Source organism: Patiria miniata, unplaced genomic scaffold (assembly GCF_015706575.1).
Source record: "Patiria miniata isolate m_02_andy unplaced genomic scaffold, ASM1570657v1 HiC_scaffold_17, whole genome shotgun sequence".
In the NCBI taxonomy this organism is placed as follows: domain Eukaryota; kingdom Metazoa; phylum Echinodermata; class Asteroidea; order Valvatida; family Asterinidae; genus Patiria; species Patiria miniata.
The window spans coordinates 1,373,468-1,401,031 of NW_024037055.1; the positions used below are offsets into that span (position 1 = coordinate 1,373,468).

A 27,564-nucleotide genomic window follows, 5' to 3' on the forward strand; every position below is an offset into this window, starting at 1 on the left:
CACTGACATGTTTGAAGTTTTATGTTCGAAAATGCTGGAAAAACAAAGAAAAACAAAATTGTTCAAGTAGTCTGGTTCCCTGACTCCACTAAAGATGAAATGGATCAATTTATAGTTGCCATAGTTATAGTTCATGAACATGTAACCAATACCAAACAAAATCTGGACTGGAAAAAAGGTAAATTTGGGGCAGTAGTTGAAATATAGTTAGGTTTTTCCAACGGTGGTCGGCCGACCACCGCTGGAAATGTATACAAAACTATCATTTTCTTGAAAATGACTTCACACAAGGTGCCATAATTTTACAGGATGCCTTTAGACTCTCATTTACCAACATCCTAATAAGTATTTCTTAAAAACTTGGTAGTTTTATTTTTCGATCCTATTTGATAAGCCTTTAAAGACCGCGGCCGTATGGTGCCCACAAGAATGGTGGGATTTAAAAGATAGTGCTGCCGGTTTCCATGACGTCACAAGTGGCGCGCTTTGTGTTATGTGCACGTCCACCGCGTACGTACCGTACTCGACGTTATCGATCATCAGCTGGTACGTACGGTAGCGGCGACAAGCACGGTGGCATGCAGGGCGCTACCGGCTCGGGGGTACGGGTTGCTGTTTTCCACTAAACTTTCACCGCGACTTAGTTCTCCTCCATCAAGATTCGTTTCCCGTTGACTATAGATGCATTGGGACCGTCGATAGTTTATGCTTGAGCTATCCGAAAGGAAAATACTGCCCACACTACAAAGTCAGCATCTAAATTCCTACGGAGTCATGCATGCAGTGGTGGTGTTATGCACATGACCCACGTGTTCAACTACACACAGTTCAAAAGTGCGATGCTACAGCCTACAGTACTCGGTAACACTGCTAAAGCAATGTAAAGTGCTATAGTGGAGTGCTGCTAAACTTGCGTGCTTATCGTGACTGGGACTGGTAATACGTGCCCATGTTGTTGTCGAAGTTATAATCGGGTCTTCACTTACATAATTCAGCAACGGACATATCTAAATGAAGCTGTGAATACGTGAAGCCAAGGAAATGATTTATTCTTCCAGTTGCGATCGGTAAATTCCAATTTTCGTAGAATTTGGCAGAAGTATCAATATATAAATCTGGTAAAAAAAATAATGGTAATTTTTTTTTTAAGTTGTAAACAAAACCGACATGACCAAATAAACAGTGAACGCAAGATGTCATCCATAAATTATCATGCTAATGTGATCACATAAATTCTTTCATGAATAAACATTTCATAACTCCCAAAACTGTAACTTTAAGGACATGCTGATCAAAAGTTGAGGTCTCTACTACAAAAGTCACAGGAACTTTTTGAGAAACGTGTGGATTTTTGTACGAGAAACGATGGCCTCATCAAGGATAGCCAAAGGAAAAACTTTGAAGCGGACGGGATCTTCAAGCAAGCTGAAGGATCTCCCTCCACCAGAGACTCCCCAAGAGCGGAAGTATAAGCTTGATGACTTTGATATGCTGTCTATACTTGGTGAGTTCTACATGTGTGGTCCCATAAATAAGCTCAAATACTGGACTTCCATGACTTCCTCTGTAGCCTATTATGATACGCATAGCATTAGCGGTTATACCCAGCTATTTGTGGGGAAAAGTTGATTTTTAAGGAAGTCAAAATCAGGACGATTTTTTTTTCATTTAATTTTTACCTGGTTGTAGCCAGAAAAAATTGAATTCTGTTTCTGTAGGTGTTTAGCATTTCTGTAATTTTCAGGCAAAATTGTCCTCAAAAGAGTGCAATAATTTCCTCTCTGTCTTCTTCCATTTGAGTGCTAACTTCATAATTGAAGACTGCTTGTGATGGGTCTAAGGTCTTGTACACTTGACCTTTTGATTTTTCCAAAATGAATTTTGCAACCTTAAGCAGTTTTATAATTTTGAATTGTATACGCATGTTTCAGTTGATTCCTTGCAAACCAAAACAGTTTTACACTTTAAATGGTGCAACAGTGTTATATGATGTACCATCTTTAAATTTGTTGCATTATGTGGTCTTTGGCATCATTATACCCCAAAAGTAACTTTTCTCGAAAAATAATAGAACAAATCACTGTGACTAGGAAGTAGGTCCACTGGGTGTCAAAGGCCAAAGAAATTGAGTTTAAATCTTCGATCATCTTGGCTAGAGACAAATTGAGTTACTTACCACACTAATGCTAAGCAGTCTCCAGAGGTTACACAGGGTATAAGTATCAACAAGGCACCCCCCCCCCCCTCGGTCTCCAGTGGCAACCAAAGTGTCCCCTGCTCATTAAATGACACATCAGCTGTCACCAAGAGCAAATAACCTTCCCTTACTGCAGTCCTGTAACAGCAGTCAAGTTGCAGGGGGGGGGGGGCTTATACAAATTCCCAGAATTCCAGGTTTGTCCTCGCATGGGTAACTGTATCTAAGGGAAGGATCACTAGTGTAGTAGCACATACAGTCAGAGGAACGGAATTCAGTTTTCATCTTGGGTCAGGCTGCCTGCCAGCCAAGCATCACCCCCCCCCCCCCCCCCCCCAGTTTCACCCATGGTAGTGGTAGGCGTGGCAGGCTCTTTATTGCATTACATTGACTCATTAGCAGGAATGTTCAGGGTTAGTTGGGGTTAGTAGGAAGAGTTTAAATTGATTCTTTTTAATTTTGGGTTGATTGAGGGAAATCATTCAAGTTTCTCTGCATTATTGTTCATAGATTCACAATGTTGGTTTACAGTAGAGTACCTTGTGATTTAAAAGATTATACCGGTATGTTTTCTAGACCAGGCAAAAAGAGCTACTCAAAATTTAAATTGACTTTATACTGTTTCTTTGTCTTCACATAGGTGCATTGCACTCAGCACAAGAAGAAATCATAACAAAAATGAATAATGTGAGCCATGTCAATCGAACATATTTTATACATTTTATATGAGAAGAAAATAGTTTTAGTGTACATTGTACGTGCACCTCAACAATATTTACTGAGTTCTTGTATTTTCCCATAAATTGTCAACAAATGTTATTGTTTTGTAGCCTGATTTAATTTTTCTTAAGTCTCCACAATTTTAATAGGCGTATCAAATCAGCACTGGGCCATTGTAGTGCATGTACCCTGTATAAAGTGCATAATGGCAGTTCATGAACTCAGGTTTAGGGCATATTATGTTTGATGATTCAAGCACAGATGCCAGAAGGCAAAGCGATCAGCTCCCAAGATTATCGCTCAGAAATTCCTTCTCTGTACTTGAGCAAATATTTGGCAAACAAATAATTTTGTTTAGACTGCAAGATACAATCAGAAGAACCCAAGAAGCTCTGCACAAGTGGTCATTGGTTGGCTTCTTGATCTGATATTTGGGAATTGTGAAGCATACACAGAAACAACTTGGACACTTTGTGTACATGATTTCAACCATTGTAGCATCAATTATGATTATTATTAAGGGGATAGTGTGACATGACAGTTATTTAGTGTGTGGTTTAGGTGCCTGGTAGCTGATTATCAGCTACCGGTACCAAGCCCCAAACCAGTTTTTTTTAATATGCTCAGCTTTTTTATCAACCAGCCAAAATTCTTGATATTCTTAATAAATTTCCCGTAAGGTTGTAAGAAAGGGATTCCTTTTGAGCAAAATGTGTTTGCAGTTGCATTCAAGCTTTCATTTGCTGACTACACCATACATGTAGAAAGCTTGTAGTGCAGACATGTTTCCTGTGACCTCTTGGGACCTGAACTTTGACCTTCGTACTTGCCCTTACCTTGTGACCCTTCGCAATCCAAACCCCATTGTTTTACGGTGGAGGTTGCTCTATTAAACCCCCACAGCTGTTGCCAACATTTTATCCTTATGATAAAACCTTAAAGTCTGACACATGTCAAGTAGGTGAAATTACAGTCATACATCAGAAATGTTCTTACTGTTGGTAATATTTGTCCCAAACAAAGTTGAAGGTGTTGATGTTTGCAGTGTTGGCCCATTCTACATTAGTAAAGGAATTCAACTCTCAATTGGTCTTGCTACCGGTACATGTAGTTCATTTTGTTGGAGAATTTTCGGTGTCAAAATTGTACGTGAACCTAAAAAAAAAAAAAAATCCCTTAAATGTTCCTCTAATTAAAGGGGGAAAAAAGAGCTTTGAATTGGTTGGCTTGTTTTTAAATTCCAAAAGAAAAAGGTGAAAAGCTTTTGGCATTTTGATTGTAGAAAGAATGTCTTTAAATTCAAGTGAATAATTGTTTAAAACAATTCATGATTTTTTTTTCAACTGTAAAAATGTATGTTGCAATTGAATCTTAGCCCAAAAAGTGATTGGAAAAAAAATTAATGGCGTGTACTGGTACAAGTGCTCCTTTTGTACATCATTTACATCACGTAAATAAGATGGAGGTTTTAGGCTATATTCCCGCTCAAATCATTTTTAACTGCCTGTGCTTCAATTGCAGCATCCTTCAGTTACATAATCATAACTGCCTCTATTCAAAGCCTACCCCCCTTAATTTTCATTGTGCTTTAGGCAAAGTGTTTGCTTTGGTTGGAAGTCTGCCTTTTAGGGAAATCATTGAGGCTTGCTGTCGCTGACAGAATCCAGAAAGGATGAGGAAAATAAAACTGACAACAACTAGACTACTAAAACTCTCAGTTGGTTGAAACATGGAGGTAGACCATTGTCTCGGAGATAGTGCTTTAGCCCCAAAATTCATTGCCAACATGGCTGAAAGGTCTGGTGGCTGGTTGAGTGTGCTGTAAGAATTGTTTTTAAAATATGATAATGTTTGGATCACTAGTGAACAGAAAACAGGCTCATCCCTGAGAAACCTTGCCTTCGCTGCTTGACCACTCTACTAGAGTTAATCCTCTTCTAGCAGCTTAAAAAGTTAATCTTGGAGTATAGGGTAACCAGATCATTATAAAGGCATTGCTATAAATTATGGTTCCCTGCTTTTCCCTTTTTTTCCTTTCATGGGCAATGGCTCATATAAAGTTGTATCCGGGTAGTGTTTGTGCACACAAATGTGTATTGTTAGAACTGCGATTTTAGGGACCCACGTGGCATGAATAATCTGTGCTAGATGTATTGTGGGGGGGGGGGGGGGGGTAGGGAAGTGGGGGGGGGGGGTAAAAATGATGATTGTGAAGTTAATGGCCCCCTAGCCCTCATGACCCGAGGCGACTACGGTAATTCGGAGTCGGGTCCCTTTATAATAAAATAAAATAACTTCAACAACCTTTGAAGCAATCTTCTTTAAATTCCAATGACCCTATCTGTTTGTATTACCATGCGAATCAACATGGTTTTGTACAGTACATTTATTGTGCATTGCCTTGAGCACCGTCTTTATTTAAGTGGTGCGTTTGTGTTTGTCTGTTTGTCGTTGTCATGTTACCCCAAAAATTTCCTCAAAAATTGAAAAGCTTGCCATAAAATTCCAAGTGTAAAGGGTTTCCTGAAATCTTTGTGTTAGATCCGGGTCCAAAACAGAGATTTAGGATTGTGTGAAACTGAAAGGCCCTTATAATGTATTTTACGGTATAGGTCTGTATTTCAAGGTACAATGTATTGCAAGATTGAGTGATTTGGTACATTACCCTGAAGTACTTGCACTTTGAGGATGTTTGTCCTGGAGGTAACACTTCATTAAACCCTGATTAGAAGACTCACACCCTTTTCATGTTGCTGGCTCTTGTAGTCTAAATATCGGGGCCTTGGGTATTTGAAGCCAGTGAAGCTTCATAAATGCTGGACAAGTTAGTGTCAAATATCATAACAAGGTTCAACGCCTGATAGACAGCTGGAGAAAAGAAAGTTGCCAGCGTGCAGTGTTTCCCTGCTGTGTAGTAAATTGGTGTCATAGCAACGCTAACACAGAACAACAGGAAGTTGTACACTGTACATTGAGCTTGTTCTTGTGGAACAATTGTACATGTATGAAGTACATATGTACATACCAGAAGACAATAATACAGGTGTATGTGTACATTGTACCTATCGTAGAGCACACACGCAGGCACCATCCAAGTTTACAGTTTATAAAATAGATTTAGGGAACACGATCCAAAATGGCTTCCTCATGAACACGTGTCTGTTTTGAACCAAAATTGTATGTAAAGTACCGGTACACACTATAACACAGAATATAATATGGACACATTTAATAAGTTTTTATCAGCATCTCGGCAACACATTTGTGTGTGTGTGTGTGTGTGTGTGCTCATTCCAGGCAAGGAAATTCATGATATCAAGTCTCAAATATTAATTTTATTCAGTTAACTTGGTTAACAATTGTTCTATGATGGGAGTACAGCATACATGTACATGTACTAGTACGTCACATTTTGAGAAGTCCAAAATCTAGGAATTTAACACTTGAATGACATCTATTAAACATAATCCACTGATTTTGTGTTTTCCTTTGTTTTTACTTTCAAGGTACCGGTACTTTTGGTCGTGTTCTCCTAGTAAAAGACAAGTCTGCGAAGGAGTACATGGCACTGAAGGTTCTCACAATAGCGGATGTTGTTCGGTTAAAACAAGCCGACCACGTGCTGAGTGAAAAGAGGATACTAATGTCCATAAAACATCCCTTCATTGTTAATTTGTAAGTATTTGGAGAGAAAAATTTCGAGCTTTACAACTGAATATAACTTAAAGATTTGCATGATGGGGAATTGATGAACAGGTTTTGTGTTTTTGCTGGTTCCACTATGGCCGCCTATAGTACTCTTTGACTGACTGACTGACTGACTCCCCTGACTGTAACTAGACTGGTTACCTATCTCACTCACAGATTGTCACTTGTGATTTATCCTACAGTTGTTTGTTTGCTGATGAAGAGAGCCGGGTAGTGCTAAAAAAAATTGGTTTAAAAAAAAAAATTGCCATGACTTAGAGTTTTTAACAAATGCCAACAAGATTTCTTAGGTTTCAGCTGTTTGTGCAAAGTGTGACCTACTTACATGTATTTGTGATATGTAACATTATCTGCTGTAAATCATAGCTCTGCATAAGTGAATTATGCAGAGATAAGGTACTAGTACAGGGTATCAAATACCACTATCCAATACCAGGATTAGGTCCCAAATCTAGTATCGGATACAGGAAAGATATCAGACACGAATCTTTTGCTAAGTGCAATGAGGAATGAAAAAAGCCGTCCAGAAAATCCACCAAAATCAGGGCTTACATTGTGACTGATACATGGACCTGTACAATGAGGTTGTCGCTAATGCCATAAGCATGCATCCTGGTTGTCAAAGAGTGTTTACTGTTCAGCTGGATGGAGTGATAAGTAAACAGCTTTAGTGGCACGTAAACAGGTTGTTCAGGCCCTGTGTCCACACAATCTGTGGAGGCTGTGAGCTTTAAAGGGGCAATGGCATTCAAGCTTGATTTTAAACAGCATATTAAAAATGTGAATGAGACAACATATATTAGACTTTTCTAAAAGAGATGCCTTGTAAGTTTAACCCAGCCATCTCTGTAATGCCAAAAAACCTTGTTAATAACGTTCCTTGTACCGGGTAACTTAACACGTAACTTTGTACTGCGTAACACTGTTTCGTCAAGAGACCATGTTACTTACAGGGTGTTTTACCTGTAAAAGCTTCCACAAAAAAATTAATAAATAAGCATACCTATACATAGCAGGAACATGACTTCTTAAAACTGCCGTTTTCTGTGCTTTCAACAAATTCAATTTTTCTTTCTTTTTAATAAATTTTCAAGCTGTATGTTTTATTTCAACTGAAACCTCTTTTCCATTTTTGTTTTATGTTTGCAACCCTCCAAAAAAGGATTTGTTTTGGGTATTGGGTACAAACTGATCGGCTTTGCGAGCAGACTGGTTCCCGCTCTGTACATTATGGAAACTGATTGTGGGGCAGGAACCAGCTAAGCCAGTGAGAACAAATAAAAAAAGTTGTCTCAAAACTGTGAAGTATTAGTCACAATTCAATAACTAAACATTGGCTAATTAATTTTTTTGGGGGGGGGGGTTTCGATGTCTTATTCAAAATAAATAACTTTTGTATTGCTCCATGTAGAAAACAAAATTCTTGGATGAAACTCAAAAAGAGCTTGGGGAACGCAACTTTACATGTTTTTGTTTTGATTTTTGTGCTATGCGTGTCTGTCCTTCCATAGAGCTAGGACCCTTGTAGAAAAATACTGGTACACAACTGTATGCACTCATTGACTGGTGTAAGTACATTTGTAGTCATGCAGGCATCAAGTGAATATAGAAGACCTATCCTTTATCATGCAAGCTAGCTGCTTGCTGAAAAGACCTCATAAAATACAGGTCAAAAATGGAGTGTCAACCAACATTGCCTTCTTCATTGCATAGTGTGCCGCAGTCCAAAACTTATCTGCTGTCTCCCACACAAATCCGACCTGAAGAATTTGTCTCCTACTTGCTAATTGTCGCCTCACATCGCAAGACAACATTGCCAACCCCGTTTTAGAAAGTCAGTCCTTTTTTTACAAAACTGTGTTGGTTTTTTGTTTGTTTTTTAGCGGTCCCCAAGAAAGTCAATTCATTGACCTGGATCATTTATGGACATGTACCTGTGGAGAGCTAGTCGATCTTTTCAGTTTATTGTGTGCTTTGTGGCTGGCATTCTTGTCCACATTGTGGCACTGTTCAGTAATGCCAGAGCCTGAGTCTGCTAGATGTCTTATCGAACAAAGCCGTGTTTTGGGAGTTAACATAATAGCCAACACATCTTCAGCACAGCAAAACTTAAGAAAGCCTGTGGGGGTTTTCTTGAAGGTTGGCAAACGTATTCATGGATATTTTCTAATTTGAGATTCAGAATGAAACCACACCGAATGAGAACTAAAAGTAGTTGTCACGTATTCAGTCTTTTTTTTTCTTTTGAGGCAGCAGAAAGTCAAACTATTCCGTCTAGTTGTCTAAGCTATGTTCTTGTATGTTAGCTGATAATGGCGAGGTCAACCTTGTCAGCTGGGGGACGTGTTCAGATTTTCCCTTGAACAGTTTCATTCAACAAAAGCATTTAATGAGCTGTTGTTTTTCATGGAAATTACCTCATACATTAGATAATTTTTGTGACTGTCTTTTCATCATTTCAACTTACTTTACAAATTACAAGATAAATCACTTCTTTTTCATGTTAAAATTTATATACAGGTCCGGACTTGTGTAGTGTAAAAAAAAATCAGGTTCTGAAAACACGCTTTTGTTAAAATAATTCAAAGATTAAATGTAACTTACAGAGTGTCCACATGAAAGCTCCAATGAATGCTGCGATTCACAATGCAGTGCGCCACCAAAAGTTTTCCACAGAGAGTTCGTTTTTTTCCAGTGCATTGTGGGAGATGGTCGACAAATTTGCAGCGCGGGACATTTGAAATTGTTTGTTTTTCCAGTCAGTAGTTTCGTAAGTGTACATGTATGATTCGAGGGTATGTTTGGCCTTTACTTTTCTTTTTATCAATATGGTGTTTTTTGTGAGGCGGGAAAACACTATATGCCCGAATCTCTAACAAATTAGCTCAAGTTGTCTGCTGACACTCATTCAAATGGGCCATGTTTTGTCGACCGTAAACTTGAAAAGTGGACTCTCCATGGTAAACTCTTGGTGGCACACTGCATTGTGAATTGACCGAATTGAACATTCATTACAGCATACAATGTGCTCAGCTGCTCTCCATTGTAATCAAATGTAAGTTACAAAGTACTTCACCAAATCAGCCTCTGGAAAATTCATGCAAAAAAGGGCACGTGAGAACATTGGTAATGACTCAGAAACGCAAACAGATAGAATGAGATGAACCAAAGGACTTGTCCCAAATGCCCTGTAAAATTATTCCGCCTGAAATGGTAACGAGTACAAAATAAAAGAATGAGTGGTTTTTAAAAAAAACGTGTCTGTGTGTGCTAGCAACAGTATACAGATACGAGACCCCCAAAATTATGCATACCGGTAGGATTCCTGGGCTGAACCTTCAACAGGTTAGTTGTTACCTAAGATTTGGAGCAGTTATTTAAATTTCAAACCAAACAAAATGGACACAAAGCAAATGATCCTGCATGTTTGTACCAGTATCTTTAAACTTATTCAAACTCTCAAAAAAGATTACGGTCATCATTTTTAGCAATAATGTGTGAAGAGTTCCATCTTGTTGATGTGAACGAATAGGGCCTACCCAATCTAATTTTTGGGGGAGTTTATTTTCAGATGGATGCCAAGTACTACAGATGAAGACCCACAAAGCATTGACAGTAGATAGAGCACTACCCGGTACCCTGCTGGTGGTCTGTGTTTGTGTGTTTCTATACCCTAACAGCTTTGTTGAGAGTAAAGCCTTGTCCAGCCTTCAGATGCTTTTATGTTGGGTATTGTCCAAATCAAGAATGGGTTGGTCTTTTGTATGATTTCTTTGGACTCTCTCCTGGACAGAATTAACATTCTTATGCCATTCTTTCATGTGTATTTCCTGTTTTGTGATCTGAAAACTTCATAGACACGATTCAGTTCCTTGAGTTAAAGTTGTGTTCCCCGTACTTTTCATGACTTTCCTCCTATTTTTTACATGTAATTAATAACTCTCAAATTGTGCCTTTTTTATTTCAATCAAAAATCCTCCTTATTGCTGTTTGCACATTTGCAACCCAAAATGCTGATCTGTTTTGGGCACAAACAGATCTGCTTTGCTGGAAGACTGGCTCCCGGCCGGTCCATGCATTATCGATACTGATTGTGTGGCGTGAACCAGCCTGCCCGGCAAGAAGTATTCTTAATTATATCTGGCAGCCAATAATTTCGGAATTATAAAGTAATAATTCAATAAACAAACACGGGCCATTTTTTTCAGTCGAGTTTAGAAGATAAAGAAGATTTATGGATAAGACAACATGATGAATTAATTCTTTTGGGGAGAAAATGTTGGTCTTGAAAGTTACATGCACATGAACCCGCACATGTGTGAAAGAGCAAATGTTAAATTTACCATCACCTTTATTGATTTTAAGTTCCCAAAACAAGAAGATTTAACATAAATTTACAAATTGTATCATTGTATTCAAGTTGTACACAAATTGTAGAATTTGTTACCTTTTCCAAATAATGCAACAAATAAACAAGAATCATACACTCAAATATAAATAACGGCCACATAGACCGATCTTCTCTTCCTAACAACACAATGACTCAAGATATCAACACTGTCTTCAATCAATAATTAGGACAAGCATTGGTGTCGTGTAGAGCAGTCACAATGACGGTGCATTGTGTTGTTTTTTTTGTGCGTAACACATTTGTGGGGTCAGCGTGGACAAACAGTTTGTCTTCCTTGCGTCTGTACTCGTCTTAAGTGCTGAACCGTATCTGAGTGACTCGATAAATCAATGCGAGACCAAAAGATTTCCTTGAGCCGGGATCAAGGAGGAGACATGTTTCTTTCCTTGAAGCTGGTTGCGCTAGTCTTTTTTTTTTTTCTTTTTTGTGGGACACATGACATGTACCTCCCTTCCATAAAATTGGGGACAAAGCAGCATTTGAATAACTTTAGTGACATTTTTACCGGTACATTCAATCTGCTACTTCCACAGTCAGACAGTTACCGTAAGTTTCAACAAGGTGACTGTAGTTCAAAATGAATAGCGGTACCCAAGATATTGGCTGATTTGCCTTTGCAATAAGCCAGTTTAGTATTCCAACTGCACATTTGCACATGTATGTATCAAGATTTGCCAAATTTTCTTTCGGGATAAAAATGTCATCGTATGCATGCAAAAGCATAGCGGGGCACCAGCAAAATTGAAGAGATCATCGTGTTCTGAAGTATAACAGAGGCTGAAAAAGATGAATGACAATAACGAAAGAGATTACTTTCATCCAATGGCACTAGTCTTTCAAGTCGATTTGAGATTTCAATTCCCACTTACGCTGTGGACCACATTCCTTCAAGTGGTGGCAACACAATGGACAGTCCTTGGTTTTCTTGGAACAGCACTTGTAGGGTTTTACAGTAGCTGTTATCTATTTTATGGTGTCATAACCAACTATTTACCCAATGTCTACACCCCTAGGGGCAGCTATTGAAGTGTGAACAAGTTAATTTATGTGTTAATTTGCCATGAGGGTGGGGTATAAAAGAGTTATTTAGACATGGCCACATGGGGAATTAATTGCTGCACATGGAGCCACTTGACAAATGTTGTCCATGTGAATGACATCATTGTGTGTGTGGGTTTTTATGAGGCCATTTGATCACAGGTGATTAACACAAGGCAATTCTGTAACCTTGCTATTGTGTAGACTTGGATGAAACTGTTGCAGTTAAATTTAAAAGCATTCTTGAAGGATTTACATTGTAGCTTTTTTTTTTCTTCTTTTCTTTTGAACTTTAAGGGTTTTAAAGAAACAACAGTAGCGAAATTCTTTTCAATTCAAGGATTTCGTGAATTAAAATTGTTGAAATCTGGTATTCTTATCCTGTTGAGTCGAAAAGTGATTTTGCTATATAGGTGGTACCGGTACAATTTTCCCTTGCATATTCCATCTGATAGGTAGACAGTGGCATTTATGGAGGGGGGGGGGGCACCGAAACTTGAGGCAAAACCCATACAAGCCGAGCATAATTCCTCATGTGGGTGAAAATTTCTGTCTTTGAAGAGAATATATATAACCAGCTGACAGCAGAAGAAACAGGAAACAAAGACAAGACCTACATGAACCTCCTGGGAAAATTAAAAAAAAAAAACTGTGAAATAAGGGGGGGGGGGGGGACCGGGGGCACCGGCTACGCTCTCCTCAGGATCCGTTTCTAATAGAAAAAATAAAAATAGGAATTGGGGACACAGCAATTCTTTTTGTCCAGCAGACAGTTATTTATTTATCGTTTTATTTTACCAGGGTAGCCCCATCCGTTACCTAAGAACTGTTCTCCCTGGGGACCCTGGACATGTCTACGCCATAATGTTAACTTATTTTTGAGCCACACTTTAAGCTTTAGTATCATCAATGTTAATTCACTGTTGATGTCTTTAATTTTCTTTCACCCAGAATTTGGGCGTACCACAACGACACATTCCTGTACATGCTTCTAGAGTACGTCTGTGGTGGTGAACTTTTCACATATCTACGCAGCATGGGTCGATTCAAAGCCTCCGTCGCCAAGTTCTTCACAATCGAGATAACATCCGCACTTGATTACCTACACAAAGAGGACATTGTCTACCGGGACTTGAAACCCGAAAACATTTTAATTGATCGTGAGGGTCACGTTAAGCTCACAGATTTCGGATTCGCGAAGAGGTTAAAAGACAGGTAGGGATTTGTTTGAATGCTACGCAGAACAATACAGAGTTCAAGACAATTTGGTATCAATGCATAGCATAAATTCTGCCCATGTTACAACTTACACAATGATTTACGATGACCCCTGTGAGGTGTATTTTTGTACGCATGATCATTAGGGCCTCATGGATGAACAGGGAAAACTGAACAAAATATCTTGCTTTGTTGCACCCTCCAATGTCCCACTCTGAAATTTGCAGTGTTGTACTCCAATGTTGTGAAAAGATCCACATTATGCACATTATTGGTAACATATGGTGGATCATGGCAAATTCAGGATAGGACTACAGACCGGAAGTAATAGGCCTTATTCTTGAATGAATGGAGCCCTGTAACCACACCATGTTGGGCTATATTACAGATATGAATCCAAGATTATTGATGTAACTTTACATATAGCTACACTTCAAAAATTGTATTTTGACAGTAAGCTTTAGGTAAATTTACTAAAATGTTTTAAGATCCAGGATTTTTCTAGTGAATCTACCCAGAAAATTGATTTATTACATCATCTCCAAATGCTCAAATATGGCTCCTAGTGATGCTATGGAATATTAAAGTGCGATGTTGTCTGTTACAGTAGCAGTCTATTTAGAATTACTAACAGGTTCTGGTGCTTAGAAAAGTGACAGACTGGGGTTGGGGGGACTCGCCATTAATTCAAAACAAAGATTTTCTGTTTCTTCTCAAAACAAAATCCATTCCTTTTTTCCCCGCTTTTTGTAGGACGTGGACGCTTTGCGGCACTCCTGAGTACCTTGCGCCAGAGATTATCCAGAGTAAAGGGCACGGTAAAGCAGTAGACTGGTGGGCGACGGGAATTCTCATTTATGAGATGCTGGTTGGGTAAGGCTGAGCTGTCAATCCCTATTTTTAGTTCGAATTTTCACTCTTTAGGGCTCTGTGCATCTTTAAGTATCACCTCAATGTTTACAAAGAGAGAATTAGGTCAGAGTTCTCAGAGGGCAATAAAATGCATTGCCGACGGTGCCTGATGCTCAGGCGAAGATGCAACTGGTTTGTGCAATACACACGCAAACACACCCACGCTGCTACCTGGTTTTTGTGGACATCTTTTGTTCGGAAGTCCACACAGTGAATGTAATGCTTGTACACATCTTGTTATCCTTTTGTTCATGTTGAAATCTCAAACTCCATAGCGATAAGAGTTTTAAAGACTGACTTGTGGGGTCTATTGTCCCTCATACTCGGTGTGCTTGCAGCCTCGTAAGTAACCATGAGTGTACCAGGGATCTTGTTTTCCTTTACATCGGACAGAGTTTTAGTCGAGTACCTTCCGAGTCCCAGTTTAACTACCAGATATTAAGATGGTTTGGTATGGATAATGCTGCATAATACACACATTGGACAGTAAATACAAGTTTTCAAAAGACTTTAAACAATCAGCAGCTTGTATGAACTTAAGCTTTCTAGAGTACGTCTGTCCCAAAATTTTAATTATCCTTTGTTATCCTAAGTTTTTAATTTTTTAAGTCTTCTTAAGCTTGAAATTTCCTATCTGCTAATTTTTCCTCAGCACATCAGCCTCGCAATATTTTCTGCCTGCCAGCGCTATGAAATTAGGACCAGATGATTGAATATGTCACCATGATTATTTTGTCTCTATATTTTTAAATGTTCTTCATGTGTTGGCACTGTCCATCAAACTTCTCCCCGCATGTGCTAGTAACATGCAGTCTGCAGCATCAGCAATACAACAAAAAGAAATCCATCTCAGAAAATTGTCTGATAATTGAGATAGACAGCCAGGTTAACTAAGACAAGTTTAACGTCCGGAGATATTAGAGTGAAGAATTCCTGGGATAGTTCATTGGCTGAACCTGCAGGTCCTTCGCGGTGACAGCTGAAGGGCTTAAGTAACCAGGAGCCATACAGTTAGTGTAGAATTAAACCCAAGCAAACTCCTACCAGCAACAATTTACATTCCAGATGTTTGATGCAATCTACTGTTGGTATTGTTAATAACTTTGATGTCACAAAGATTACACGTATTATTATTTTTGTTAGGGTTTATTATTATTTGTTTTCAATTGATAATTGACAATTTTGTTCAATTTTGAAATCCCAATATTACCGGTAGTCAGTTTGACATGATTGTCATATTACTAGGTTGAGCATAAATAACTGGTCATTGTTTTCAGGTTTTACATTTTAAAGTTGACTTGTTGTTCAAAATACAAATTACAAGATTGATCGATTTTACATACATGTAACTTGTCAGGGTATCAAGGTTTTTCCATTTTGAAATTGACAGTGTTTAAATTTCAAATTACAAGATTAATCAGATTGACATGATTGTCATATTACGTTGAGCATTAAAAATTAAGGTGTCATGGTTTGAATTTTTCCATTTGAAAATTGGTAATTTTTTAATTTAAAATTACAAGATCAATCAGTTTTACATGTTTGGTACAGTATTTTATCAAAAACTGACTTGCCAAATATCAGGGTTTTTCCATTTGATTTGAAAGTTCATTAAATTTCAAATTACAAGATCAATACATGATTGCCATGTGAGGTACATGTACTGGTAAAATATTTAGGTAAAAATAACTCATCAGACATTGTACATGTATGTAGTTTAAACTTTAAAGGATTTAATTTTAATATTGACATTTTTGTTAAATGTCAAATTACAGGATCAAGAACTTTTACATGATTCCAAGGTTTTGATCGTTCGGGCAATGACCCTTCAAGGTTTTTAATCTCTCCACTCGTAATTGTCTCTCTAAAAAAATTGTTTTCCAGTGCCATTCATCATACATTTTGTGCAGAAAAAAAATCAGATGCAATGCTGAAACTCGGGTATTTTTTTATAACAGAAATGAAAGAAGAAATAACCGGTGAATGGACGGCAACGGCATTCATGTATAGAGAGCGGTCTCCATGGACCCAAAAAGGGACAGTAGAAGCCGCAGATCCATTAGTAGTGTTTTTTACAAACTAAAGCTTGTGTCATGGATGCCTGGAAATATTTCCCTAGTCTGTGCATTTTCACGCTGTGGAGGCTTTTAGTCCTTGTCAAGAACACTTCATACCTACAAGTACGAGAGATTCAGAGGAGCATTGAGAGGTGGTTTCTTAGGACTGTGTGGTTTTATCAACTTGACACGGCAACTTGAATTGTCGAGTGGCAGCCTAACAAAACAGAAAATGGCGGATAAGTTTTCCAGATATTCACTGTAAGATGCCACAACAGTTTTGGTTTGAATTTCTTGTCAAATGTCTTCTGTGCAATTGCCTTGTTCTCAAGTTGTCTCAGAAATTGGTTGCAAAGTTTTGATTTTAAGAGTTGGTATCTGATATTTGCATGGAACTTGTTTACGATGAGCGAAAAACTTTGTTCAAAATGATGTCTGCTAGGAATGATACAATGTAGTTCGTACATCGGAACGTCAAACGTCAAAGCATATATTAATTGCTTTCAGCAGTCTTCTGTGAGGGTTTCGTTTGTGGTAATTCATTAATTAAAAGCACCACGTCATAAATTTTACTGTGGAGCATACAGTATTTTATACAAATTTCTACTCTTAAATATATCAAAAAAAGTTAGATTCCCCAAGTTTGTACGTTTTTCACCTTTTTCCTGGCTGCCAATTATTCAAAAATTGTAGAGTAATAATTCAATTGCACGATTTTTTTTGTCGATTTCTCATTCAAACTGCATAACCTTTGTAAAAAATAAATAGCAATTTTAAAAAGGGATTTATTTTGGGGGATGAAAATTAAGTAATAGCATGGGCAATGCAATTTTAGTTACACATTTACAACTGCTGTCATGCAGGCAACCTTTTTTTTTCTTTCATAAACATATGCATTCTTTCATCAAAGAATGTCCTCATCAGACCCAGACCTACAAGGTAGAAGATGTTCCTGACATTCTTGGGGTAATAAGTTCGTCTCGAGGTTATTAATGGAATTGGCAGATGGCAAGCTTACATGCTGCTCTGTTCCCAGTAGAATTTACACTTGTGGCATGCCAATGCTAACGGACCACTCACCTGCATATTCCATTTGCGACTGTCTCGGGACAATTTAAGGAGAGAAATTTCAATCGTAACATTATTGTCTTCCTGATTGGAGTAAGCATTGACTTCTTCTTGGGCTTGCATGTACCAGTATTTGTTAATGAAATCTGGCCTTTGTTTTAAAGGTGACAATTTTTGGATGTACATGTACATGCATGGGTCATTCTATAAATTTGGGGGTCAACTTGTTTCCTGACAAGTTATCAAAAGTTCTGTTGTCATCATCATTTATGTTTGTATGTCTTCCAATAGATGTGAGAAATACATTAAAATCAACCATTCAATAAATTTAAAAAAAAAATAGAATTATTGATTCAGCCCTTAACCCCTGTGCTGCCAAAAGCACTGTGCCTGTTACTCCCTGTACCGTCCCAAACTGCCTCAGCAAGTCTATGGTTTTGTGGATTCATTACCTACATCGTAGTACAATGTAACACAGTTGCTCTAATATTGCTTGAAAATTGGCAAAATGATTTTCCAAGATTTCAGGTAAAACATTCCTTGCTTGCAGTTTCTAAACTTCCCTTCTTCCTCCTTAGCCATAAGGGAACATCCTTGGAAGGTTTCTTTAGCCTCTGTCGGCCAAGTCAACTCCTTAATTTTTTTTGTGTTCAAGCCTCCACTGTGGCAAGGAAAATAACAGTGGCTGAGTTCTCAGCGGGACATGGATTAGCCAACGTCCAAACGGTCCGGGAAAGATCAAGGAAAACGTTGTCATTTGTATCAGACTGGCATGTCAGTGAGGGATGGAGTTAGCGTGCTAATGACCTGTCACTGAATTTAAAGCTTAATTTCAGTCTCTTTTGTAGAGAGGGGGGAGAACAATTTTATTTTTTTATTTTTATTATGTGCATGTATGACATGTATGCTTGTTGTACCAGTTTGTACATTTGTCTGAGTATAACATGTTGGCAGATATTTAGATGAGAAATATTCCTTGATTTCGAGTAACAACATTTTGAAATTTCAATTTATGTGTTCGTAACTTTGTATACTGTACGTAGTGTGCTTCAAATAGAAATTGATTTTTCTCAAAATATCAAGTGTGCATACATTCAGTTCGCATGGGTACTGATCATAAACATAGTTTATGGGATGGGTCATTAGGGTTGAACCCTTCACACCCCCCCCCCCCCCCCCCCACCCAACACATCCACACCTTCAACCCCCCCCCCCCCAACACACCCATCTTGGATCCCCTATTGTCACTAATCCTCAAGATTGTTTGTACTTTTAACTTTTAAGCAACAGCTCTTTTTGGTTATTTACAGGAATTTCAAGTGTGGACTACCGATATATCGTGGACCCTTTGTGCCCTAACCCTTTTGTCGCTAGTCCATGATTGCTGGTGTTGACATATGTATACAAAGTTACACACACACTCCCTCCCGTTTTCACTGATTTAGTAATTTAAAATTACATGTAAGATTCAGGGGTTATCTCCAGTTTTTCTCAACAATAATGCCACGTCATTTCAACAGATCTATCGCATCTTGGTTGTTTTGCTGAAATTGGATCAATGAATGCTGTGGCATGCCAACCCCCCCTCCCCCCAAAACGTGAAAAGGTGCAACTGTTATAAAATTAATTTGATCTTTTCCCACACAAGAATGCAACTACTCCAGATCTGTATTTCTATGTGGTCATCTCACTTGAGTGTGAACCCCCTGCGGACGGGAAGTGTTTCTAATTTGGGAACACGGAGATGATTTGTGTTGATCTGAGAGTAGGGGAGGATGGAAGCCATATAACCCCCAGGGGGGATGGGCAAGTAGTTTGACCATTCAGAGGCAAACACTTTGGCCCACCGTGAATTTACAGCTGAAGTAATACTCCCGTTGCCTCAGGGAGTTGAGGGAGTTGAACGGAGTTGTTTCAGAAGCGAGACCGTTCTGGCTCAGTTCCCGCAAGAAACAAATTGGTTGTGAATCGTGAAAGCTCCCAGCTGAATGAGCAGGAAGAAGTGTGTCATGAAACATCTGAAGGAAGGGATGATATAAGATGATACGGTTTTATGAAGGATTTTGCATGTAGAGGGGAAAGAACATACATGTACATTTATTAGGAATAGCCAGCATTTATATGTGGACTCTGCCTTGGAAGTGCTTTTTGTTGTAGTTGCACTTTCATTTTTACTTTCCAGTGTGATAAAATATATTCATAAATACCTAAGACAGTTTACCAATTCCCATTGGTCAAGAGACCGTCATGTGGCCGGTCTTAAACGGATGATAAAGACATGGTTCTCCGGTCTAAAACACTTTTCCAGTGTCCATGAAATTTTGAATACTTTGAAATCCAGTGCCTTTTTTGCAATCCACACATACATGTAGGCATGCGCAATATTATTAGTGAGTCAGTACTATATAGTCTTAAATTCGTAATGCACTGCCACAACTGCGTTCTGCGTAACATTGCGCAGTACGCTCGAAGCGCGCCAATCTCCATAAAAGGAGTTGTTTATGTCTTTACTCACAACCTGGACACTCTATACCAGTAGCTGGAGGGATGTTTAAAAAAACATGAATTAAAACAAATTGTTGGATTTATTTTATTTTTGACTTGTTTTGACTTCTGCACAATCTCAGACCTTTCCTACATGTAAATCTGTGTGCCATCTTACAAATCTATGTGCCATCTATAGAAGTCTACAATGTACATGTCATCTTCTTGCTTTGATATTATTGTCAACGATTGTTATGATACTCAGTTCCAACTTGTCTCAGCATGTAATTCATTCTTATACCATTTGTCGACTGTGACACATGTAGAAATAAACACATCTGGAATCTTGACCTGGAATAAATTAGACAGTGATATATCTTTATCGGACAGGAATTTCTACTTGTAAACAGTGACATGTTTTACAACTTCCCAGAGCACAAACGTTTGTTTTGATAATGAAGCGAGATTCTGATATTTGGCAATAATTTAAGTATGTCTGGAATTTTTTGTAGTCCGTTTCTGGTGGTCTGTGCTTGTTTAAACTGGATTTAAATATCTGTACTCGCTAATTCAAGTTCAGGAATTGATGTCTGTGAATATCCAGACTTTAAAATCTTTTCAAAGAGACCTACCGGTATGCTGAAACATGAAAATCAACACCATCTTTTGGAGAATTTAGCTGAATTGTAGAATCTGTAAGAGATTAGTGGAGCAAATGTTTGTTGGAAAGGTCAAACAGTGTGACCCAAATGATTGACATAAAACTGCCAAGTTTATGAAATGGCCTGTTTACAAGTTGCACCTTCTTGATGTGTCACATATGCTGGGGTTTGTTGTCACATTTTTGTTGACAAACATACAAGGCATTGGTCACCCGACATAAAAGAGTGAACCTTTTTGAGCACATCTGGTTTTACCAGATCTTTTTGAAGTGGGAATCACTGCACCATTTACATCCATACCTCGGTCCTTTGAGAAACTGTCTGCCACTTTTACCATCTGCGATCTTCCTCGTAATCCAAAATCCATCTGCATAAACTTTCGGAAAATAATATTGAATGAACCGGAGACATATAATGTCACACTTACATGTGCACATTCTTATGGGAGCTCGGTGGCTCTCCTCCCCACCTGGCTCCCATAAGAAAGTGCAAACAAAGCATGACGTCAATACGTTTCAGACCTACGTGTATTTTCTTTTTAGGAGTTACCTTTTTAAAAGTACATTTGAGTACTTTACCGGTACAGTACATGTAGATCAACCTTGTGTTGCTCAGGGGTTCTCAAAATACACTCTGTGGATTTTTTTCCCCCAATTTTATTTTTATTTTTGTCCCCCCAACTCTCAGCCCTGCACAAGAGATGTTGTAAATTGTGTTAGGCACCTTGCTAAAAATGGCCCTATAAAATATGACGAGCATTTGCCTTAATGCAGGTCTTTATCACCATGGTGATTCTGGGCAAGAAAAGGCTGTTTACAGCCTTCTGGAGTTGACAGGGATGAGAGCTAGATTGCATGCTCCTGCGAAATGACCCTTTAAAGTATAGTTAGCTCTTCCATCATATCTTCTGTATTATGGGGGAAAAAAGATTTCAGTTTAATGACCAGAGTGTACATGAGGTTTTGTTTTATTATTATTACTTGAAGGTTATATTTTTTTTGGGGGGGGGGGTTACCGGTAACTTTGATTAATGAGAAGATTGTGAGTTGAAACAGAAACATACACAAGGCATGTGGGCCAAAATGAGGCTTTATAGTCGTTATAATTTGTCTGATTAATAAATTGGGATACACATGTATGGGTTTTGTTAGGATTTAATGATCACAATATTTTTCCAAGGGGGTAAATCTTTTAAGTTATTTCATTGATTGTTCTATGATAAAATTGGGGAATTTAGTTAATGTAATATCCAGGTACAATATCAGCATGATGACCATCTGGTGTGGGGCATCATGTAGAAAAAGTTATTTAAAATTCACTTTTTGTAACAATTTTCCTCCATAAAAAAATTCTTTCTTTCTTTCTTGCAATGCATCCTATTGAAAAACCTGTGTACGTGCAGGCTCCTTTAATAACTATAAAAAAATACCCCATTCTTCAAAAGTTGAAAACATACGTTGTACTGTTTCCACTTTGTGTCTTCAAAACAAGTCTGCAAAAACAAATGACAGCAGAGAAATAACAACGTGCGTGAATCTTTGGAAAGAGCTCTGGAACAATAAACATGATTGAATAGGTTTCTGCTAAAAATAGGACATGAGAGGAAACAATTTGCTGCACTTGTCTCTTTACACCTGCCCACTATTGCATTATTGTTCTCACTTTTTTGAAGGGCAAAACAAGGATAACAAGTTTGAAACACATGGATGAAAAACAAGTGTGGATGGATCGGCTTGCTGTAATAATCAGATAAACTTTTTCTTTCAATTGGGGTGTTGCCCACTCGTGCAAACAATCGGTCTTCCTGAGTCATTTGCTGTGTTTTCCAAGATGGCCGCCCCACACACAGTTAGCTGTCGGAGCTGATAATTCCCGTTTTCTGCATCAAAGATCTCCAATAATTTTAAATATCACCGGCGAAATGTCACTCCCGGTCGCAATTAACTGTCAAAGATTTGACAAGCTTCTATCCACTTGGTGACACTTAATGTGCACGAAGGGCTGCCATGTTGAACACAGATTTTTGATGTAATTTGATTGCATGTTGGTTGGCACGTTTGTAGGATCCCAGCTTACGTTCATGCTAACATTCATGTGAGCGGAATGCACCCACTGGTTTATCACAAAGGGAGTCAAGATTGTATGTGAGTTCTGTTTGTCTGCCATTTGTGGTCTTGCATGGTTCAAATTAAACACAATGTGAGGTCTGAAAGACTGAGGCAACTTGTCAAGATTTGATTACAAGGGTCTGTCCACTGAGAAAACTTCACAAGTTTCCTCAGTAGGACTCGAACCTACAACCACAAGCTTACAAGCACACGTCAACCACCACTTGTTTGTGAAAAGATCCAACACTTTGATATTAAATTTAAGTGTTTTTTTTCTCTCTCTCTCTCTCAAAAGGTACCCTCCCTTTTTTGATGACAACCCCTTTGGAATTTACGAGAAGATCCTGGAAGGCAAAATTGACTGGCCAAAACATCTAGACAAAGACGCACGGTTTGTAGAACATGCTCTGTCAAAGAAATAAGGGAATTTCTCATATCAATTCAAATCAACAGTGCCTGTTCAAAGACGAGGATTTTAATTGTGGTCTTTTGAATTATTATATAATCACCAGCACACAAAAACTCCTAGGATGTGTATTTTGTCAGTGTTATAAAAACGTTGTAGTCAAGTCGATCAAAAGGCATATTATATTTACACATTGGGTTGTATTAAGGAATGCCTTTGTCATACATATAGTTCTTCTATATTGTAATTAAAATGGCTGCTACATGCTGATTGGCCTGTTCACTTTGACGCAATGTGAAGCAGCATTTCCGCCATCTTCCTTCCCCCAGAAGTATGTGCTTGATGGAACACACTTGCACTTTACTAAAGAACATCTCAAAACACTTCAGAGTCTGGAACACAAGGATGTGTCAAAAATCAACAGCACACTCAAACTCTGAAGGAAACACACGTATGTCGTCATGGGGGAACAAAGATGGCGGATGGTAGCTTCAGTCCATTGAGTAAAGAGGCCAGTGCTTGTGATTGAATTATGAGTAATTGTGAGGACTTGACTGGACTTCAGAAACCCAACGACATTCCTCAACATTGAAATTGCTTGGAACTGCCCTGGTGAGCACAGTTTTGTCTGAAATGTTCAGTCTCTTACATTTTTTTTAACTCCAACAATTTCTGATTGTCTCGTCCAGAGATTTGATCCAGAAGTTACTAGTCATTGACCGGACGAAGCGCATTGGCTGTATGGTGAACGGCAGTGATGACATCAAGAACCACGATTGGTTCAAGGGCACCGACTGGGATGCGGTCAGAAGACGGCATCTCAAAGTAAGAGGGGCTAGCCTACAGTCCTGTTTGTACCTCAATATGTGAGGCGTTCTTGCAAAATGAGACTGACCTGGGCACAGGCCGTGGTGGAGAAAAATGCACTACAACCTAATGGGGAGGGGATATTTGTTTTTGATTTTCAGATTTATTAATATTTGTAATCTTTGATATGTGTACTACACATGTTTTCAAGAAATAGTATAAAAATCGTGAAATGAAAGTGGTTTTTTAAAGGAAACACACTTGGCATCTTTCATTTTCACAACTACAAAACTTGAAACTTAAAAGGCCTTTTTTCTCAGTATTTTATTTTTTTGACATGCATGGTGATAAGTGCGGATTGTAAACAGCCATTTTGTCAACGGAATGTCCAATTGAAGTGCAACAAACAGTATTGTCAGGATAATTTTATTCTCTTTCCTAAAACCTGCAAACCCTCAATCCAACCTCCGCCCAGCTATGTCTCATTTTGCCAAAATGCCTCTTAATGTTGAGTTACTGGCTGGTATTGCTGTCCACATGTAAAATAAAACATTGCACCATTACATTTTTAGAAGTGAAGAGCTAAATTGCTTCAAAACAACGTATAACATTGGTACCCAAAATACTGTCATCTGCACAGCACCCTTAATTATTTCAAAAAAAAATATTGCTTTTAATTGAAAGTACCACAACTGTTACATACATGTATGCCTATGTGAAGAAGGTAAACTTACAGAATTTCCTTTCACTGTTTTGTCTCAACAGCCACCCATAATTCCCACGGTAACGCATGATGGAGACACCCAGAACTTTGACAAGTACGATGATGACGGCTGGCGAGAGTCGGAGGCAGTAACTGCCGACATCCAAGAACTGTTCCGAGATTTTTGATGACGGCTTTGGAGCGGGCTCGACTTTAGACAGACCTATAGATCATTTTCACTTCTGTGTATTTAGACGGAAGGGTTATTTTGTTTTCTGGAGTAATTTTGTCTCATCAGTTACTCTGAACAAAATTTATGTGCACACAAAAAGTACACATTTCAGGTTGTCCATGCATAGTTACTTGGCGCTGTATATGAGGGACAAATACTTAAAGCAACTTACTGCTGGGTTTACTTAGAGTTGTATTCTTTGTGCTATTTTCGAGTTTCATCCCGAAAATAGATTCCATTTCTATGTTTGTTTTCTTTTCTAGCAATAAACACCCTACATTTTGAATTATTGGCAGCCAGACAATAATTCTGCTCTCGCAGAGTAGGCTGGTTCCCGCCCCACAATCAGTATTGATAATGTGTGGACCGGGAGCCAGTCTGCCCACAAAGCGGATCTATTTGTGCCCAAACAAAACCAAAAAATTCAGAGAGTTGTAGAAATGCAAACAACAAAAAAGGAGATTATTTTTTTGAAATAAAACATTAAAAAACTAGCTGAAAATTTGTAAATAGGAAAAAAAATACTCAGATTTGTTGAAGAGCACGTGACACGTGGAATGCAACTTTAAGATCATTTACTGCAGTTTTACAAGGGTCCAGTTCATCAAAAGAGACAACTACCTAAAGCAGACAGTGTGTTTTTTGGGCTATCTAAGCTATTTCAGGTCAAGCAAAAATTAAAAATCAACACAGGGTCATAACAGTTGGCCAGGTGCGCATGCTGGGGTAGTTGCCAGATACGCAGCACCAATAATTAAAGCCCGTTTGTATTGGACTTAATTTTGTAAAAAGTTGCTGTGAGTGTTTGCTAACATTCCATTGTGGTTATTCTACCGTGCATCTGCACTTTATTTATGGCCCGCGGAAAGTCATTTGTAACGCAAAACTAACAATGTAATTCTTCTGCAAACCAGTTGGCCCTTTTAAACTAACCGTTGTGTAGCGTATAAACTTACAACGGACAGTTGACACTTGACAATTTGAGAAGTTTGTCAACAATGGACTTACATGTCTGGAAAACCTGTCTGTCACTGGACGTACATGTAATTTAGTTAAGTAAAAAACAGTCTCATTTTAACTTTTATCCGCTGTAGCTTCAAGGCTTATAATTGACATTGTTTGGATTCTGACCTCAAATTTTCTGCCAAGTGAAAAGAGCATAGCATTGCATGTGGTCAGTGACATACAAGGTTATTTCGGACAAAACGTCTCATTGGATTAAAGGGTTTATGACATGAAGTTTACACTGAAACTTAGTTTGTGCAAAAATCAGTTTCTCAGAAATGTATGAAAATTACGAGACATGAGATCGTAAAGTCGACTTTTTAAAACATTTTAAAATATTCCATGCTATTTTTGACAACCGTTGTGGTGATGTCACTTTAGACACACACTCGTCAGTTTGAGGCATTTTCTGTTCAAATGGTAAACCCAAATTTTGTTTCTGAAAAACGTGTGCATAAATTGTGTCCCTAGACTTACTTTCATGTATTGATAGAATGTATCACCTATTAAGCCGAAAAAAGTTACCACGGTGAACCCCCAAAAAACTTTGGTGCTTGGTGTAGCAGAATTTTCTGCCTGAAATGACATCACAGTTTTGCTCATGAATATGCACATTCGCATGAGCGGCAAAACCAAAGAGGCATCAAAACACCCTTCAAAGTAACAATGTGAAGATTGGAGATAAAGATAAATGGGACATAAAGGTGAATTCAAAGGATTGCATTATAAAAACAAAACTACTTTACATGGGCCCTTTATAAGGGCGGTGTGGATTGTCCCAATTGGATTCATTGGAATCATAAAAGAATGTGCGCGTGGGCACCTGAACGACGTTTTCATGCGCACAGTCGCGCAACTGGACTGACCTGTGAAATTGTTGGCAAGAATGTCTCCAAGGGCATTTGTGCACATCTGGATATCTGCTGTGCACAAATATACATAAACTGCCTCATTCCATTGTAGGCCTTAACTATTTAGTAACAGTGGAAAAAATTGCACCGTTTTGCCTGAACAGTTGGTACAAGATGTCAGGGTATTAACGCAAGTGATGTTTCAGGTACAAACGTCATCTTACAAATGATTTGCTTGTGGGAAAACTACAGTCAGCTGGGGAAAACACACCCAGCTTGGGTTTTTCTAAACATTACTATAAATTGCCATATTGTACTATGTAACATAAATTCTTAAAGTTTACTTTAATTGGCCTTGTTTTTCAACAAACGAGGGTGCTGTAGCAATACCATTTTCAGGGTAATGATGCTGGGGGAAAAAATCCCATTTTTGAAACAGTTAAGTAACTTTAAATATAACATTTGAGCTTTAGCAGTGTTTGAACTTACACCAATTGGCCTTCCTTTTAGGACTCTTTGTACCCCCAACATGGCGTCGTTACGGCAACCTCGTTTGTTCAAGAATAAGGCTTATAGACCTGATTTTTCTTTAACATTGATATTATTCTTCCAACGATTTTTTTTTACTCTGTTGTACATATTTATTGCAGCCTAACTTAATGTGAAATGTACAGCACAATTTGTTGTACGGAATGCCTGAATGGTAATGGCTGAATGTGATTGCATTTTTTATTTAAAGATTGTATTTTGTGTGATAAAAAGTTTTATTTTCATAGAGATTGTCTTATAAGCTGTGTGACTGCAGATTGCTTTAAGAGATTTTGTAAGTTTCCTTTTTTTCTTTTTGGTTGAAAGCAATATTTTTTGTATTCTTGCAGCGTTGAGTTTAAAATTCGCAGCATTTGCTTCCTCTTTTAACATATCTGTGTGTGTGTGTTTTACCTCATTCGTTGTACAAAAAATTGCTACGCATTTGT

The 27,564-nt window shown here is 38.3% G+C and overlaps 1 protein-coding gene across 1 annotated transcript; it reads left to right on the forward strand.

Annotated features, from left to right (window-relative positions):
- Nucleotides 1-522: 522 nt before the first annotated feature.
- Nucleotides 523-25,746, forward strand: LOC119723338 (cAMP-dependent protein kinase catalytic subunit PRKX-like). The gene is made up of 7 exons (XM_038193913.1): nucleotides 523-1,504; nucleotides 6,424-6,592; nucleotides 13,026-13,289; nucleotides 14,046-14,165; nucleotides 22,879-22,974; nucleotides 23,679-23,814; nucleotides 24,562-25,746. The coding sequence occupies exons 1-7, from the start codon at nucleotides 1,366-1,368 to the stop codon at nucleotides 24,685-24,687; spliced, it is 1,050 nt and encodes a 349-aa protein (XP_038049841.1). The 5' UTR covers nucleotides 523-1,365; the 3' UTR covers nucleotides 24,688-25,746.
- The last annotated feature ends 1,818 nt before the right edge of the window (nucleotides 25,747-27,564 follow it).

Coding starts and splice junctions, on each gene's coding strand:
- LOC119723338 (XM_038193913.1), top strand. CDS start 1,366: ATGGCCTCATCAAGGATAGCCAAAGGAAAAACTTTGAAGCGGACGGGA. Junction 1,505..6,423: donor TGATATGCTGTCTATACTTG/GTGAGTTCTACA, acceptor TTTACTTTCAAG/GTACCGGTACTTTTGGTCGT. Junction 23,815..24,561: donor TCAGAAGACGGCATCTCAAA/GTAAGAGGGGCT, acceptor TTGTCTCAACAG/CCACCCATAATTCCCACGGT.